The sequence below is a fragment of the Ambystoma mexicanum genome, chromosome 1p, assembly GCF_040938575.1.
Source record: "Ambystoma mexicanum isolate Mex_15411 chromosome 1p, UKY_AmexF1_1, whole genome shotgun sequence".
Classification (NCBI taxonomy): Eukaryota; Metazoa; Chordata; class Amphibia; order Caudata; family Ambystomatidae; genus Ambystoma; species Ambystoma mexicanum.
In genome coordinates, this window is record NC_090921.1 from 1,118,705,758 (window position 1) to 1,118,723,179 (window position 17,422).

General features: G+C 45.4%; 1 protein-coding gene across 2 annotated transcripts in view; it reads left to right on the forward strand.

Moving 5' to 3' along the window:
* Nucleotides 1–17,422, forward strand: part of CNEP1R1 (CTD nuclear envelope phosphatase 1 regulatory subunit 1) — a 148,844-nt gene that overhangs the window by 36,763 nt on the left and 94,659 nt on the right. For both annotated transcript variants that reach the window (XM_069604761.1, XM_069604762.1), the window contains exons 2-3: nt 9,836–9,907; nt 10,340–10,413. In XM_069604761.1, the coding sequence (XP_069460862.1) occupies nt 9,836–9,907; nt 10,340–10,413 (146 nt within the window). The remainder of the gene's footprint in view (nt 1–9,835; nt 9,908–10,339; nt 10,414–17,422) is intronic.

Below are 17,422 nucleotides of genomic sequence, written 5' to 3' on the forward strand. Positions count from 1 at the left end.
CTCGAAACAAACTCCTACCGGCTTTAATTGGCTCGCACTGCCCCATCCTTCTGTCATACTGTCTAATCCTGCATGCCATTTCGAAAAGTGCCCCTGCCCTTACCCTGCTGGCCTATACTGTTTTGCTGTATGCACCTCAATCTACATGTGACTCACGGCACTCGAAGAACTGACATCGCTATTGTCACACATTTTCTGCTGCTCTCGCCACCCTACAGGTCTAGACTGCACTAGATGTGAGCTCTCTATTCAAAATCCGCCTAACCAAGGTGTTTTGCTCACTCTGCTCCTTCCTGCTATCATACTGTCAAAACCAGCATACTATCCCGAAATGTGCCTCTGCCCTAATCAGCTGGCCTACATTCTCTTTACTGTATTTTCCATTTCAATGCTTCTAGCAAGCATCTTACATGGTATGGGCCTCACGCCACTAGAATAACTCGCTACTGCTACATTTATTTTTGCATTTCCACCCCTTGGGACTCCTAATATGCCTTCTAAAACATTGCCCATGTTAACCTATGCCTATGTAGCACTTGCCAACGACTTTAGCCAACACAGCAAGGTTCTCCACTTCTATAACATTTTACCTACTCGCTCAGGAAGGTTAGCACCTTTTATACCCTATTGTGTGCCTACAAACACAGGCCTTCGAACTAGCACTATGCTCATCTCTGCCCAATTATTGTCTAAACTACTCTGCGCCCTGATAGCATACACCCTATAGTAGCAAGTCCCAATCATATCAACCAGCAGTACCTAACCATGGCAAACAGAGCCTGCCCACATGTTGATCCTAAACCTACCTCATTCCTTCCAAGTCTTAAGCCTAGACAACCATCTGACTATCAAACCCACCAGATTCTTACCTAAACTAAAAATCGTTTCTAAACTTGTCAATACAGAATACATTAGGGCACCTGAGTCTAGCCCTCTGCCACCCATCACCCTACAAATGTACCCCGATCTTGATCTTACCAAAACAAATACACCTTGTACCACCACAATCCGAAATAAGACTCAGATCTAGACTATCTAGACTTCATGAACCTCTATCCAACAGAGACACCAAAAGAAATGTCCTCAATACGCTGAATACCTCTAATTATGATATGGCATTTATAACGTGCCTATACACAAGTGTTTCAAGGCGCGGCGAGGCCAGGGGGGGGGGGGAACAGAGGAAAGACAGAGACAGCGATCCTACTAGGCCAGGTGACATTGAGATCACGCAAGTGCAGGGGAGGGGGGAAGGGGAAAAGTGCAGTACATAAAATAAGTGTAGTTCAGACATCAGGTGTCAAGTGCTCGTAGGGGCTGTAGGGATATAGAAACAGTCCCCGGGTGCAAGGGTTGCCAGAGGGGCGGTGCAGGTGTGCAACTGGCAGGGGGACCTGCGCCAGCGATCAGAGGGTAGCCAGGTAACCAATGCAGTTTCAGATTCAGCCAGGAGATCAGCAGGGGAGAGGGGGAGAGAAGGCCTTGTGGACAATGCAGAGGGTTTTGAACTTAATTCTCGCTACCACTGGGAGCCAGTGCAGAGATTTCAGTCCTGGAGAGATACGATCCTGGGCTTGAGGCCAAGGACAAGTCTCGCAGTCCTATTTTGGATGGGTTGCAGAGGGCGGAAAGTAGAGGCAGGCAGCTTTAGAAAGAGGCTGTTGCAGTAGTCCAGCCTAGGGAGAACCAGAGCTCTGGAGACAGTGAGCTTCCGGGGGAAGGAGAGGAAAGGAAGAATACCTCTGAGGAGGTGCAGCTGGTAGAGTGACTTCTTAAAGACGTCGGAGATATGAGGAGCGAAGGAAAGTGTGGAGTCGAAGATGACCCCAAGGTTTTTGGACTCACGGGTGGGAGCAGGAAGAGGTCCAAGAGAGGCAAGCCAGAGTGTGACCGGAAAGGAGGGAGCAGGTGTGCCCATGAGGAGAATCCTGGTCTTAACTGGCATTAAGGCAGAGATCATTGGCCGCACACCACTCCTGGATGGCAGACAGTCAGTCAGAGATGAGAGAACAGGTGGCTGAAGGGAGCCTGAAAATGAGCCGAGTGTCATCCGCATAGCACTGAAATTATAACCTCAACGATAATAAGACAAATCTTACCACAACAACTAGCCTGAAATCCAACAGTAAAACACAGAAAGACAAACTTCCCTCTTGTCTGATGAACATCAAATCCTGTGCCACTAATAAAAAGAACGCCCTATCTATCTCTCCTAAGCTTAACTCTAAAGTAAGCCTGGATAAACCTACTGCCCGGTAACAGACACTATCAGCCCAAATGTCAAAGCGGCTCTAGTGAACGCTAGATCACTAGTATCACATGACACCGAAATTGCGGATCTGATCACGGTTGACAACCTTGACTTTTTAGCAATAACAGAGTCAAACTACACGCAGCCGCAGGCCCAGACCTTGCAATCCCGGACAACTACAATATTATAAGAGCTGACGGAACTGACGCGAGAGGCGGCGGCATAGCCTTCATTGTAAAGTCCAACTACAGACCTCCTGGACCGATGGATTCCTTTGAGGAGGACATCTACACAATCCTCTCTGATAATACCAAAGTTGTGTCACAAATTCTCCTTCTCTGAGAGCTCAACCTTGGTTTCTACGATCCTAATGATCCACACGCTTCAGCAGTGGCCAATACACTCAATGAACTTGGCTTTCCCCAAAGAGTGACTCAAGCTACACACGACAAAGGTAGAATAGCTCCTCACTCGGAATAAAAGAAATATCACGGCGGACAAGATCCGTCCATATATCATCCCGGATCTCAGACGCCTCAGATCCAGACACCTTAGTAAACTCCTACAATGCCTCTATGACCAAAGCATTAAACAAAATAGCCCCTCTTAAAATACGTAAAAGCAAGCCAAGCGCTCACTTGAACTCGTGGTTCATGCCTCAACTAAGAACCCTGAGAGCAGAAAAAAGGAAGTTAGAAGTCCTATGGAGACATCTACCTCCGGAGGAAAATAAAACGCACCTGAACAATTGCACTGCCCTCTACAAAAAAGAAATAATTCACACCAAACAGGAAACCTATAATGATAGGATTCACAAAGCCAGCTCGAGTTCAAAGGAACTTTTTACTATCCTAAGGGGACTGGAAAATCTTATACCTCAGACAGATGACTGTGTTAAAGACAAATTATGGTGTACTAACATCCAGGATGCCCTAACCAACAAAATCTCCCTTCTCCAGAAAAAGATTGCAGACAGAAAAGCTACTACAACTACTCACACCGCCCCACCAACTCTACCTACTAAACCTCCTCAAAGCTTTAGATTCTCACAAGTCTCTAGCCTTGCTGTGGAAAAAATGATCTCCTCCCTCAAACCATCAAAATGTCAGGGGGATAGCTGCCCACCCCAGATAATTAGCACCCTTTATCTCTAAATTATTTAATTCTTCTTTCTTATCTGGGATTGTCCCCAGCAACCTCAAGGAGTCATGGGTGCTGACCCTTCCATCCCCACGAATTACAGGCCAAATCACCACTTTTCCATTTCTATTCAAAATAATAAGAGTAGCCTATATTCAGATACAGGAGTACATGGAAACTATCTATCTCCTAGGAGTCCGCCAATCTGGCTTTAGGCCTCAACATGGCATTGAAACGGCCTTACTGGATCTAAAGACCCAGATCAAGGGACTCAAGGACAAGGGGAAAATGGCCTTGCTACTTCTCCTTGATCTATCGGCCGCCTTTGACTTGGTGGACAATAAAGGTTTGTGCCAATATCTCGCCTCAGCTGCCCACTTTTCACAGGAGGCCACTACTTGGATCAAATCCTTTTTAAAGAATAGGACCATGAGTCTTCTCCACCATGATCGCTGCTGACCCTTTTCCAATTACATGTGGTGTGCCACAAGGTTCCCGTGTCTCACCAACAATGTACAACATATTCGCAAAGCCATTGTTCGACTACTTGGATCATCTGGTTGTCACCTCCAATAACTATGCAGACGACACCCAGATCCTCTTACCTTTGATGGGTGACTACACCAAGGACATGGCCCTAGTGAATAATATCTACTCAATCATTCAGGCATGGATGGCCATCCACGGCTTATGCTTGAATGACGATAAAACAGAGCTCCTAATACTCTGTTCAACAGCCAATCTGAGTAAACTTCACCCAGAATACTCATCCATCAACATTGACGGTAACATGATCAAAGTGGTTAAAGAGGTCAAAACACTTGGCTTTTACCTCTACTCAACCCTTACGCTAAATAAACAAGTGAATGCCGTGGCATCCTCCACAGCTTATATGTGTAAATTAATCAGGGCCTGCAAAACATTTCTCTCCAAAGAAAGTTGCATACTCCTTCCTAGAGCCCTTATTTTGTCCAAGTTGGATTACTGCAACACTCTGGATCTAGGAGCAAGCAGACGCACTGTTAAGAAAATCCAAATGCTCCAAAATAATGTGCTAAAATCGGCATGCGGCATCTCTAGGAGGGAACACAGTTCGAACTCTAGGAGACAGAAAAAATGGCTTGCCGTTAAAGACAAAGTTATGCTCAAAATTGCCTCCTTCACCCATAAATGCATCAATGGTGCAGCTCCACGCTACCGTTAAGAAAGAACTGTCAAGAAATCCTCCTTACGCCCAACCAGGACAGCCAATTCCTTTTGTCTGGTCGTCCCCAGATTGAAACTAAAAAAGGCAGGATGAAGCAGTTTCCCCTGTCGTGGCAACGCAGCTTTGGAACGCCCTTCCACACTCTCTAAGAGAAGATCAACCCTTCCTGCACTTTAGGTGCAACACCATAAAATGGCTCGTATCAAAGAACACCTAAGATACCTGACCTGCCTATGCCCCTTTAACAGTAGTAACTGGGTAAATTGACTCTTGAAACCACTGCCGGCTCCTATGTATCCACTCGGCCTACCCTTTGGTTTTATGTAACTAATCTACTGTGTGCTTTTTATTTATGGACACATTTTTATGAAACCGTTGAAATTAATTTCCCTGTAACACTGTAACCTAAGCCTAATGTATTCTTTTATCCCTGTACCAATGAGCCCAGATACCTTCGGGTTTTGTGCACAATGCAAATCAATAAACAAACATCGAGAGAAAGTAAGGGACGTGAATCCTGTAACACTTGAAAGTAAAGTGAATGTTAAGTTAGCAAGCGTGAACCCGACCGAGGGATGCTGATGAAGAGGGGGCAAGGCTAAAGTCCCAAGAAACAGTGTGTTGACAAGAGTCAACCCGGCCAAGGAATGTCCACTGTAACGGTTTAAAAGGCATTAGGATTTGTGATCGAAGGAAAAGCTGTGTTGATCCCAGAGAAGGGAGGCTGAGAGTAAAGAAGGGTCAGCGCCCGGAAGAGAGGGACCAGGGGTGAAGGTACCGCACCCAAAGTGGAACCAGGAAACAAACTGTCATTTTGTTGAAAGGAACTTTTTGTTTGTTTTATAAACCCTATCAGGCCGTCAGAACTAAAAAGGAACAATCACTGAAGTCCCTGATACTGATAGGAACTGCCTGGAGATCCAAACCCAGAAGAGGGAGATCCAGAGGGTGAAAAAGTTACCACCCAAAAACACGAGAAGCATGGGTCAGCGCCCAGAAGAGGGGGACCCAGGGGTGAATCGTTATTACCCTAAAGGACTTTCATTTGGTTAAAGGAACTTTGTTTTAGTTATATTGAACTCGTCGGGGCCTACGAAGGCAAGTGACTTTCAAAGGGAACGAGACTTGGCCATCGACGATCCTGAGAGCGGCCATTGGAACTGTCGTCTTGTGCTGGAGGAGCCTGAGACTGTACTGTGCTTCAAGCTTCCATCTTACCCCATTCTCAAAACGTGGGGAAGGGAGACTCAAGCTACCGCGTCCTGACATTTTGTTTAAGAAACACTTCTTCCTTTTCTTCAAAACTATCCCACACTCTTTTTTTAATATTAGTTGTAAGGTTTGGCAATAGGTTTCTAAGTTTAGGCCTTTTTATTTGACACAACACCACTAGGACTGCATTATTTTTCATTTGATGGTCAACGCTTGCTCTCATCTTAGATTTAGGTTTAGCATAGGCGTTTTTCCAACCTGCATACCGCATTCATTGTTTAATAAACACCCTTGAACTGTGATCACTTGTGTTTATCTTACTTGCTGTCACCATGAGTTCCTTACAGAGAGAAGAGGCGAGGTAGAGACTGCAGCTGGATTGGCTAGTTCCATGTAGATAACAGCTAGTCCTATAAATGGCAATGACGGTTCATCTGGAAATGGAGAAAAATGATCACATCAAGTGAGAAATTTAGATACAGGAAATCATTTTTTTGTGAAAGCCAGGAAGTGTTGAAAGTAATTACTCAATTCGAGAAATATACTGTGGCGGGTGAAATTAAATGTCAACCACTTTAAAGTGCCCATAATAAACACATTTCAAAAATAAATGTTTTTTTAAATTGTTAATATCAACATAAGGGTAGGGGGATGTGGACCTTATTGGGCTATCAAAATAGGTGACTGGGGCAGAGGGCTTGACCCCATCAAGGGGATAGGGACCCCTCCCTGGGGTAGGAGTCTACTGGGACGAATGCCAGAACCTGTCATACGCAAAGGTGGGGTAAGGGAGTTGGGGGCTGGGAGGGGGTGGAGGAGGGGACCAGTCCCAGAAATCCCCGAATATGCATTGAATGGGATGGCCGACACCATTTCCATTGCTCCAATACCATGCATTCAGTCTGGCCAACGCCTTCTTTGTTTCTCTTCAAAACGGCCTGGACCAGAATGCACAGCCAGACTGAAGAAATTCAGCTTACAGTGGAAGAAAAATGACAACCTGACCCAAGACCCAACGAATGCCATGACATAATGCTACAATTGCTGCAGAGCAAAGAGGGATTCTTGTACCTTTTTAATTTAACAGCCCATCTGCAGGGAAAATGTCAGCTGCAGATTGGGCCCCATAGTCGGGAAGACCGCCTAGCCAATCTTGGTGGAGGAAAGCAGAAAAGCAGGAAGACATAGGATGTCTGGGGTGTTTGGGTGAGGCCAGGGGATATTCAGGTGGACCGAGAAACAAGAAGCAGAAAGGAAGGTGGAGTGCTGAGGAGTCTGTGCAGCAGTTGGACAGGAGTGCAGGTTAAGTATTATGTGTGTGAGAAAGAGTGGTAACTTCTGGAAAGAGCGGGTCTGAGTTTGTAAGAGTGAATTCCAGTGGAGAGAGGGGGTAAGAAAGTAATATGGGAGGAGAGAGGGACGCAGAGAGACGGACGCAGAGAGAGAGAGAGAGAAACGCAGGAGAGAGACGCAGGAGAGAGACGCAGGAGAGAGACGCAGAGAGAGAGAGAGAGAGAGAGAGAGAGAGAGAGAGAGAGAGAGAGCGAGAGAGAGAGACAGACGGACAGACGGGCGTGTGCATAGTGAAGGGTATAGAGAGCAAAGAGGGGTGGGTTGAAAGTGAAGGGTTAGAAGAAGGATCAGGAGGAAGGTGCTAGAGGTAGGTGAGCAGTTTTGAAAAGAGCGGTGAGATGGGAGGAAATAGATGGGAGGAGTAAGAGAATAGAGAAGTTGGGGTGAGGGGTGGCATTGAGGAAGTAGGTGGAAGGGAGAAGGGGGTGGGGTAAGATGGAGGAACGGAGAGGGAGTAAGGAGAGTAGCGCACAGGGAGGGAGATGTATGATTTCAGAGAGGCTTGAGAGGGAAAGAGTGCTCAGGAGGTGGTCTTTGGGCCCTCCCACAGTAGATAAGCTCTTTGTAAACAGTAGAGGTTCAAACCAACTGGGTATTGGGGAAATCCACGGCTAGTGTGGCTGGAGTGATGGGGAGACTGAGGAAGAGGAAAAAGATGGAAGGGCCCTTTAGTGGAATCAACATGCAAACGCAAACCCTGCATGACCGAATGAAGCAAGTCTTGGTTATAAAAGCCCTCAAGCCATCAATCGAAAGTGTGACTTTCTTGAGGCGATCAGTGAGTAAAATTATTAGTTGGAGTCCACTTGAGTAGTGATTCCATCAGTGAGTAGATTAACTAGCTCAATTGAGATAGTCACTCAGCTAGAGTGTACCTAACATAGAGGATTCTATTTGGAAACAATATGAAAGGGAAAAATTGTAAAGGCAACAACGGTAGTCTTACTGTTGACATCCTGTCATTTTTACGCAGTGTCTGCAAGGTAATTTCCAGTTATTATGAGACAGTCATGTTCGAACAAATTGTGCTCGCCTTCTTAATTGAATGGAGGTTTTCCTCCATCGGACTCCATGAATAGTGAAGCAGTAGGAGAAAGAAGTGTTTCCACTGCAGCGTGGAATAGTGTTCTTTTTGGAGTATGACATTTAGAATAATGGATGTGTGTGTTTGTGCGTGTACATACAGAAATATGTCATTCTTGTGGATGAATATGGGCGGAAAATGAAGAACCCACCATGTTGGGGAAGTAATTACTAAAATGAGGTATATCCATAGTTTGGGAGTCAGCGACGATGAATTGTTGATTAAAAGGAGATATTCTACCATCTGATTCAGTCATGGAGATCATGTTTTGTTGTAGACCGTTATATATTGTCATATATATCTCTGTTGCTGGGAATGGGTGCACACACTGGAATATAGTCATTGTGGCCGCCAATCCACCTGAAAATAAACATTCTACCATAAAAGTGGTGTGATGCTAATAGGGAATTATTAACTAAAAAGGAATATAACTATAGATTGTGAATCCGCCAAGCTATAAAGTGTCTCTGCCTAAAATCGTACCATGCTTTCACTATCCAAATCTGGAGCCAGCCTTTGCTCCTGCAGTCTTCTCTGACAGAACTGCTCTTGCTTTCTGCTAACTCTTGCTACTGGCAGCTGGTCTAGATGGCCCTCAATTTCCTGCACACCCTCCACTACAGCCTTGCTCCCCTCACGCTGCTTAAAGTACTAGATCCTCATTTTACAATAGATGTCCATATTATCCCAAATAGTTCAGTTGTCCACCATGTGCTTATTTAATAACCCACTATGACTAAGACCCCTGCCTGGCTCTCATGACCACAGAGTGCCTGGAGGGGCGGGGGAGTGGAGGGGTCGGTGAGGGAGGCAGGTACCTCCCTGATTCAATGGATGATTGGCCTGCAAGTGGGGTGGGGAGGATTCCCAGGTAACTATGCCCTGCAGTGGTAAGGAATTTTAAGAGTTGGTGCCATCAGGATGTGGGAGGATGCCAAGGTAACTGTAGAATGTGGTGACCCAAAGGAGTAGGTAGTATCCACTGAAGAAGGGGGTGGTGGAAACAGCAAAAGTAGTAAGGAACGATGAGACCAGGATGGCCTGCCTAATGCAGGAGGCAGAGGCAGTAGATGTATAAGACATGGTCATTGTACTGAGGAACATAGAAAGATGGGACCAAAGGTGCACGTCTGCAGGTGAAGTGACCTGGGGAGTAGAGGACTAGCAAGGACTCTTGGCTCCATCTCCAAAACCTTGAGAAGCTAGAGCTGTAAATACACCTGCTGCAGGTGACTGTGGAGTGTCGTGGGACTCTGACTTATGGTGAACTTTTATTGCTAGACAATCGAGGGTACAGGACCCAGGATGCATGCATCTAGCTAGTCGATGGCGATTAGCAACCACTCCAGGATTAGAGGATGAGAGACTTCGGATACTTGTAAGACCTTTCCATCTTGGACTTTTGCGTTAATCTCTGTATTGCACTGAAAAAATAAAATGAGACTGCAAGCCATACATCCGGCCCATGTTTCAATGATTGTATGAGATGTTGTGTACACCATTTATTTTGAAGGATCTTGAAACATTGCAGTACATGGATGTGCTGTGAGTGCTGAATAAAGCAAACCATTGTCTCTTTTCTTTTCAGACCTAAAGGCTTTTGAGAGAAGGCTTACTGAATACATTTCGTGTTTACAGCCTGCTACAGGACGTTGGAGAAGTAAGTACTTTATAAATGGAAGCTGCGTGTTTAGTAGACGCTTACTTGAGTATGATATTCTGCAGATGACTTGTCTTTAAGCGAATTCATTCGCTAGCTTTGCACAGATCAGACGCTTGAATTAAGTGGCTGTAAAGACATGACCATGTATGTTTGTAAGAAAGAAAGCAAGCACTTGAGGTTAGATCTCAGATGTATGTTTCAAACTCGGCTTGTTTTGACTTGCATCAATATAGAGAGCATTGTTAAAATTCCTCTTTATTACAATTAATGTTGTCACTTGAAGCTTTGTTTGGTTATGATCACGCATTTAGAAATGTTAACTCCAAGGATACAAGCCCCCCATGACCACTGCCCCTCCCCCATTGAGATGCACACATAGATGTATGGATTGAGAGTTTAAACATTTAACTCTGGCTCTTTGTTGGACAGTGCTTCTTATAGTGGTGTCTGTGTGTACAGCTACTGGAGCGTGGAACTGGCTAATTGATCCGGAAACACAAAAGGTTAGTAATGCTTGAATTGCTACCACATGACCAGAAGTTTTATTTTTTATTCTCATGACTGTTATACATATTTTCAAAAAAGCAAAGCTTGTGCCAAAAATATGGATTGGGAATAAGGGGCACTTGTGTCCATGTCAATTGTTGAAGAAAGACAATTTGCATTATAGAAGGGAATCTGGGGAAGGGCTGTCTGATGTAAGAAAGTGATTACAATAGAAATATGTACGCAAGCTTCTATCACAAGAGGGTGGAGGTGACCAGAGTTCATTAGCAGTGTGCTCGCTCTTGGCACAGTGAAAGTACTTCACCCGCCACTGTGAAAATGTCTGCCTTACTGAACCTCAACCAAATTCTTTGTGATTGTGTAAATAACAAACCAAATGCAATGTCCAAACAGCAGAGTTAAAATCAAAACTATTTTCGTGAATGGCTGAGACAAACAAAACTAAATGTGTGCAATGATTACAGTATACATCAACTTTGGACAGTAGCAGTGGTCAGAGTTTGTACACTTATATTCTTAAAGCTTAATACTATTGTTTATAAACTACAGCTCATTACTGCAATTATTCCTTAGCTGCAAGAACACTCAGTGTGTGGCCGTCTAACTGAATATGCGCTGGAGAAGGAAGGAAGGTGTAAATAAGCTTTGTTGTCAGGATGGCTAATTGGGTAAATGCCTGCAGGTATGAGGCCTTTCTCTATAACTGAAACCACTGTTCCTCTCCCAGAACTAGCTAAGGAAAACGTGTCCAGATTGATAAAGCAATGATCCATTAAGGCCTCCGATCTAATATGGATACTGGTCTCCCTCTGATTCTCTTTTCTAAGGCAACACAGACTCGCCATCCGTGCAAAAGAAAAGAGCCCACATTCAGGCACGGGTATCCAGCGCATTCCAACTAACCAACTCTTCTCCCACCCTCCCCCGCCACATTCTCCTCCTCCCCTTCTCCTTCCCAGGCCCTCTGCAATCCACTGGCCTCACACTTTTCCACTAAAGCGCAGGATATTATGACCACTCTTTCCACACTCTCACAACCCATCCCACTCCCCCACCATACCCCCCTCCCTCCCTCCTCCTTCCTCCTTCTCTCCTGTCACACCTGAAGAAGATACCAGAGTTGTCTGATCCATGAAGGTCTCTTCTAAACAGGTCTCCTCTTGCTCATCCAAGACCATCAAGGATAACATTGGCTCTCTTGCCTCTGTTGTTGCTGATTTCTGTAATTACTGTTTTGTAATTGGATCTTTTCCCTCCCCCTTAAGCACTCCCTTGTACGCCTACTGCTGAAAAAACTATCCCCTGACTCTTAACTGCCCTGCCAGCTATCACCTTATCTCCATCACCCACTTCCTGGGGAAGCTACTTGAGAAGCTGGCCTTGCCCCAACTTAACTCTTGCATTGAACTTGTTGGTGTCCTCCACGGCCATCAATCTGGATTCCGAGCATCCAGAGGTACGGAAACTGCTCTTTGAACACCTGTGAAGAACTGCTCGCATCTCTGGACTCCAACTCCCCAGCTGTCCTTATCCTTCTCGATCTCTCCTCTTCATTTGACACAGTAAACCATTCCATCCTCATCGAAAGGCTCCACGATACACTTGGTATCTCCGAAATGGGCACTGGTTTGGCTGTCCTGCTTCCTCATGAACCGCTCTTCTCAAGTCATCCTTGGCCCCTTCTCCTCTACTACTTCCATCTCCACCTGCGGTGTCCCCCAGGGCGCTATACTCTCCCTCTGGCTTTTTAACATCTACCTTGCTCTCCTTGCACACCTCATCTCCTCTTTCTCCTCCAACTTCCAGTGTTACGCAGATGACACACAGCTCTTCTTCAGACTCCCTGCTGACCATCCATCATCCCTGACTGCCTATCTGCCATCCAGTCCTGGTGCGCCTCAAATGATCTCTGCCTCAATTCCTGTAAAACTGAGATCCTTCCCATTGGGACCCCTGCTCCCTCCTTCTCCCCCACTCTGGCCTTTATCCTTGGGCTCACCCCCCTGCACCTTCAACTGAAGCCAGGAACTTTGGAGTCATCTTCGACTCTTCTCTTTCCTTCCTCCCTCATACTCGGGACATTGTTTATTTGTTAATGCGCGCCAAACCCATGGGTAGCCGGGCGCAACAGTTTACATGAAGACTTAAGCTTGTTACAGTATTTGGCATGAGTATATACAACACAGTGGCAAAAAAGAGCAAATATATGTGAGACTATATACAAGCATATGCATATAAAACACAACGGCAAAATAGCAAATATATACAAACGTATACCCAGAAACAGGGCAAGTCTAGGGGTGTTCAGGCAATGGGTAGATTGTGGCTAGGTAGGAAGCTAGGTGTAAGTTATGTGTCATTGGCGCGCAGCCAATTGATTATCTTGTGCCTTCAATTTTGGTATGGTTGTTACATTCTGAGGTCAAATGGTAATGTGTTCCAGCAGTGAGCAGCTTTGACAGGAAAGCTAGTTCCTCCCGCGGTGGAACGTTTAAACCTTGGAATCTCTAGTTTGGAGGTGTTAGCAGATCTCGTGGGTCGCGTGGAGATTTTCCTGTTGATCTTTTCCATAAGATACGGGTTTAGACATTTAGATGTGAGGGATACTGTTTTAAGTACGATTCTGTCCGTTATTTTTAACCAGTTAACCTCTTTCCTGAAATTAGTGATGTGCTCTCTGAAGGGGATATTTAGTGCTGCTCTTAGGGCATTGTTCTGTAGTCTTTGAAGTTTATCAGTGATATATTTATTGGTTCCAGAGTACAGGGCATTGCAGTAATCTAACCTAGACATGATGAGGGCGTTAGCTAGTGTAATGCAGCTGGCACTGGAGAGGTAGGGTCTAGCTGCACGGATGAGTTTGCAGGTGTAGGTAGTTGAAGAGGCGAGGGAGTTGACCTGCTTCTTGAGAGTAAGGGAGGAGTCCAGATAGAATCCAAGGGTTTTAACCACAGACATCACCTTGATAGGGTTGTTATCAATGCTGAAGGATGTGTAGTTTGGGCATAGTTTTTGGATGTTGGCTTCAGAGCCTAAGATTAGTAGTTCTGTTTTATCGTCATTCAAGCAGAGGCCGTGTGCGGCCATCCATGCCTGAATGAGAGTGTATATCTTGTTCACCAAGGACGAGTCTGTCTCGTAGTCGCCCGAAAGGGGTATGAGGATCTGGGTGTCATCTGCATAGTTTGTGGAGATGACACCCAATCTGTCCAACTTGTCAAACAAAGGCTTGGTGAAGATATTGTACATGGTGGGGGAGACACAGGATCCTTGTGGGACACCGCAGGTTATTTTGATAGGGTCGGCTGAGTTGGTGGTGGAGAAGACTCGCATGGTGCGATTTGCTAAGAAGGATTGGACCCAGGCTATAGCATCTCCGGTGAAGTTGGCGGCAGATTCGAGGTGGTTGCATAAGACTGCATGGTGGTCCAAGTCAAACGCAGCCGACAAGTCCAGTAGGAGGAGCAAGGCTGTTTTCCCGTTATCCTCAAGTTCCTCAATTTGTGTCTTGAGGTCTAGCAGAGCTGTTTCCGTGCCATGGAGTGGGCGGAAACCAGATTGCTGTGAGCCAAGGAGGTGGTTAGCCTCCAGGTAATCCTGGATTTGTAAGTAGGCAGCTCTGTCTAGTATTTTTGGTAGAAAAGGCACTGTGGTGATTGGTCTGTAGTTGGTGGAGATGGTGGGTTCCAGAGTTTGTTTTTTCAATAATGGGAGGTTGATTCTTTGAGGTTGGTGGGTGTTGGATTTAAAGGAAGAGTTTATGAGCTTGGAGATGAAGGGAGCTAGATCCCTAGCTGCGTCCTTTATTAATTGTGCTGGGCAGGAGTCACCCTTACAGTTTGAGGGTTTGAGGGAGAGTATTATATTATCTGTGTCAATTATGGAGATAGATTTGAATCTAAATGAAGCAGTGGTCTTATTCTCCTGGGATTGGGGTATTTGTTGGTCCAGAGGTGGAAGTGTGGCCTTTTTGTTAGCAATTTTACATTGAAGCAAGGAGATTTTGTTAGCAAGGGCGTTTTGTATGTTTGTGCACCAATCTTTGTTTTTGGGGGCATTGTCTATTGGTTGAATAGGGGATTCCAGCTTGCGGAGGATGGTGAAGAGCTCTTTAGTATTAGAGTTGGCTTTTGCGATCCTGTCATTAAAGGTGTTCTTCTTGGTTTTGATAATTTCTTTTTTGTAGGATTTGGCAAATTCGGTTACGTTGTTTTTGTTGTATGCAGTGGGAGAGTGGCACCAGATGGATAGGAGCTTTCTTTTTTGTAGTCTTAGTGATTTGAGGTGGGGCGTAAACAAGGCGTTTAAGTGGGCTTCCTGTTTAGCTGGAGCAACTGCGTCTAATGCTTTGGTCATAGCATCATTGAAAGTATTTACCAAGGTGTCCGTGTTGTTACTTTCCAATCCAGATATGGCTGGAAGGAGGAGAGGGATAATGTTTTCAGCAGACATGTCCTTCGTACTTCTGGTCGGGAGAGGAGGAACCATGTTGTTGATTTTGGGGCTAAGGAGATCCAGAGTGGCGGAGAAGGTTATTAGATAATAATCCGTCCATCTCTGTGGAACAATATCGGTGATACTGATGTTGCAGTTCAGTTCCGATACCCAATCGAGGGTCCTTCCTTTGATTTGGGTGGGGGAGAGGACTTTTTGATCAAGGCCGTGGTCCTTGAGCAGGGCTGCAACTGGCTCTGCATGTTTATTGTCAGTTTCATTAAAGCCGAGGTTAAAGTCTCCCAGTAGTAGGGTTTGGGAGTGGTCTTTAGTGTTATTGGCTATAAGGCTAGTTAAATCGTCTTCAAAGGTGCCTAGAGGTCCTGGGGGTCTATATATTAAATGGATTGAGAGCGTGCGGTTGTTAGAGAGGGGCATTTTGGCTGTAAGTACTTCACAGGATGGGTAGGAGATTGATGTGGCAAGTCTGATGGGATGGGTAGATTTGCAGATGATGGCTAGTCCGCCGCCTCTGGCATTAGGCCTGTCGGCTCTGAGAATTTGGTATTTATTGGGCACTTCTAGCATTAGTGTTGGTCCTGCAGCCTCGTGAAGCCAGGTCTCAGTTATGGCCAATAGGTCCAAGTTGTCATTATTTAGGATGTCCGCAATTTCTGTGGCATGGGCCACCACTGATCTCGGATTGATGAGAGATCCTAGTAGTGTTAGAGAGCCATTAGGTCTGCTGGTTTGATAGGTTTTAAGTGATAGGGTGTCCAAAGTTGTGCAAGTTATAGTAATAATAATAATAATAATTTGGCACTTATATAGCGCTACGAACCCTCAGGTATCTGAGCGCTGCTTATTATTACCCACGGTGTGTGGTGCTCATTTATCGACCTCGGAAGGATGAAAGGCTGAGTTTGGCCCTGCCGGGATTCGAACCTGCGTTAGCAGGCTCTGCACGGATGTCAAAGCGAGCGCTCTACTCGCTGTGCCACTTGACCGGCAGGGGTTTGATCACCGGTGTAATTGGATTGTTTAGGTAAGCGGTGCAGGTTTTTTGGTTGGGTAGTAGTACGTCTGTTGGCGTTGTTCTGGTGGTTTCCTACTGGTTCATAGATGCTAGGTAGTCTGGACCTCAGTCTCAAGTTTCTGTCCTTGGGAGGGCTGGTTTTGAGAGTGAAGGCCATTATACTGGATATAGCGGTGAATAGTATTAAGGTCAAGGTGGCTTTCGTGAGGCAAGTGGGGGACATTTTCTTAACTATGCCAGAAACATACTGTGATCTGGCATCCAGATATTAAGTTTAGCCGTAGATACTTCAGTGATATGCCTGAATCGTTAATGTCTGGAAGGTATAGTGAACTAACATTTAGTACCTTTACATTGTAGAGATGCAATGAGGGTATTCAAGCAAACTGACATCTAGATTCGACTTTAGCACGAAGACCTAAAATACTAGTGACTGGAAAGCATCAATTAGTACATTTTAGTGCATTTAAGTTGTGGAGATGCAATGAGGATATTCAAGCAACTGACATCTAGATTCGACTTCAGCACAAAGACCTAAGACACTAGAGACTGAAGGGTACAGGAAGGCCTACGACACTGCGCAGAGTGAGACTCAGTAGTAGAAAAGCCGTGACATGTAAAGTCTGAAAGTGAGGTCAAATGCTATATGCGCAAGTAATGGGTCATCTAGAATCAATTTTAAGCAACCAAGGCATTGGGGTGAAAAAAAATAAGCATCTGAGAGGCAGCAGGCAGGCAAATTGCAGTAGTCTGGATACAGTTACTAAATGACTAGTATTGTCAAAAGTCAAGGGGAAGGCAGCAGACTAAATGCAGTTCCAGGGGATGCAATTCTATGAGCGCACAGTATCAGGTGAGGTGCAATGGGCTGAAAGGCAGCCGAAATCAAGATGCAAGGTCATAGGCAAACAGCATAAGCACGGGTTCAAAGCGGTGTGCGGCCGTGATAAGGCAGTAGTGTTGGTGCAAGGAAATGCAACACAAATGCTACAATGATGATCCAGAGTCAGATGTAGTTGTGAGAACAATTATCCTTACGGCTGGGCAACTAAATAGCCATAAATAGTAATGTGGTATGTGGCAAGAGGCGGAGTGCTTTTTGGGCAATATCTACTGGAGCTTATTAACATGAGTGAGTCATCTGGCCATCTGCCTCCACAAAAATTGACACAGTAAGGGAGTGTCGAGTATACCTGGGTAAGTGCAGTAAATGGGCAGGCCACAGGAGAGGATAGGAACTGCAGCTTCGTGTGCAGGAGGCACGAACAGAGTACTGGGGTTTACAAAATGCAGCAGGTTAGTTAGACATGTAGTACATAGTGACTAAAAGACTGTGCAGAATATGCAAATGCTACATTTCTGTTCTACCGGCAGTACAGTACATAGAAATCAATGAATCCGTTTTATATGCAGTACAATCGGTGCTGAGAGGCAAAACATGGGAACGAAATGTGTTAAATGTAAGCAGCAGCAAATGGGAGGGGGAGTATTGAACCACTCACCAAGTGGAAACAATGGGTAGTTTAGGCGGGCTA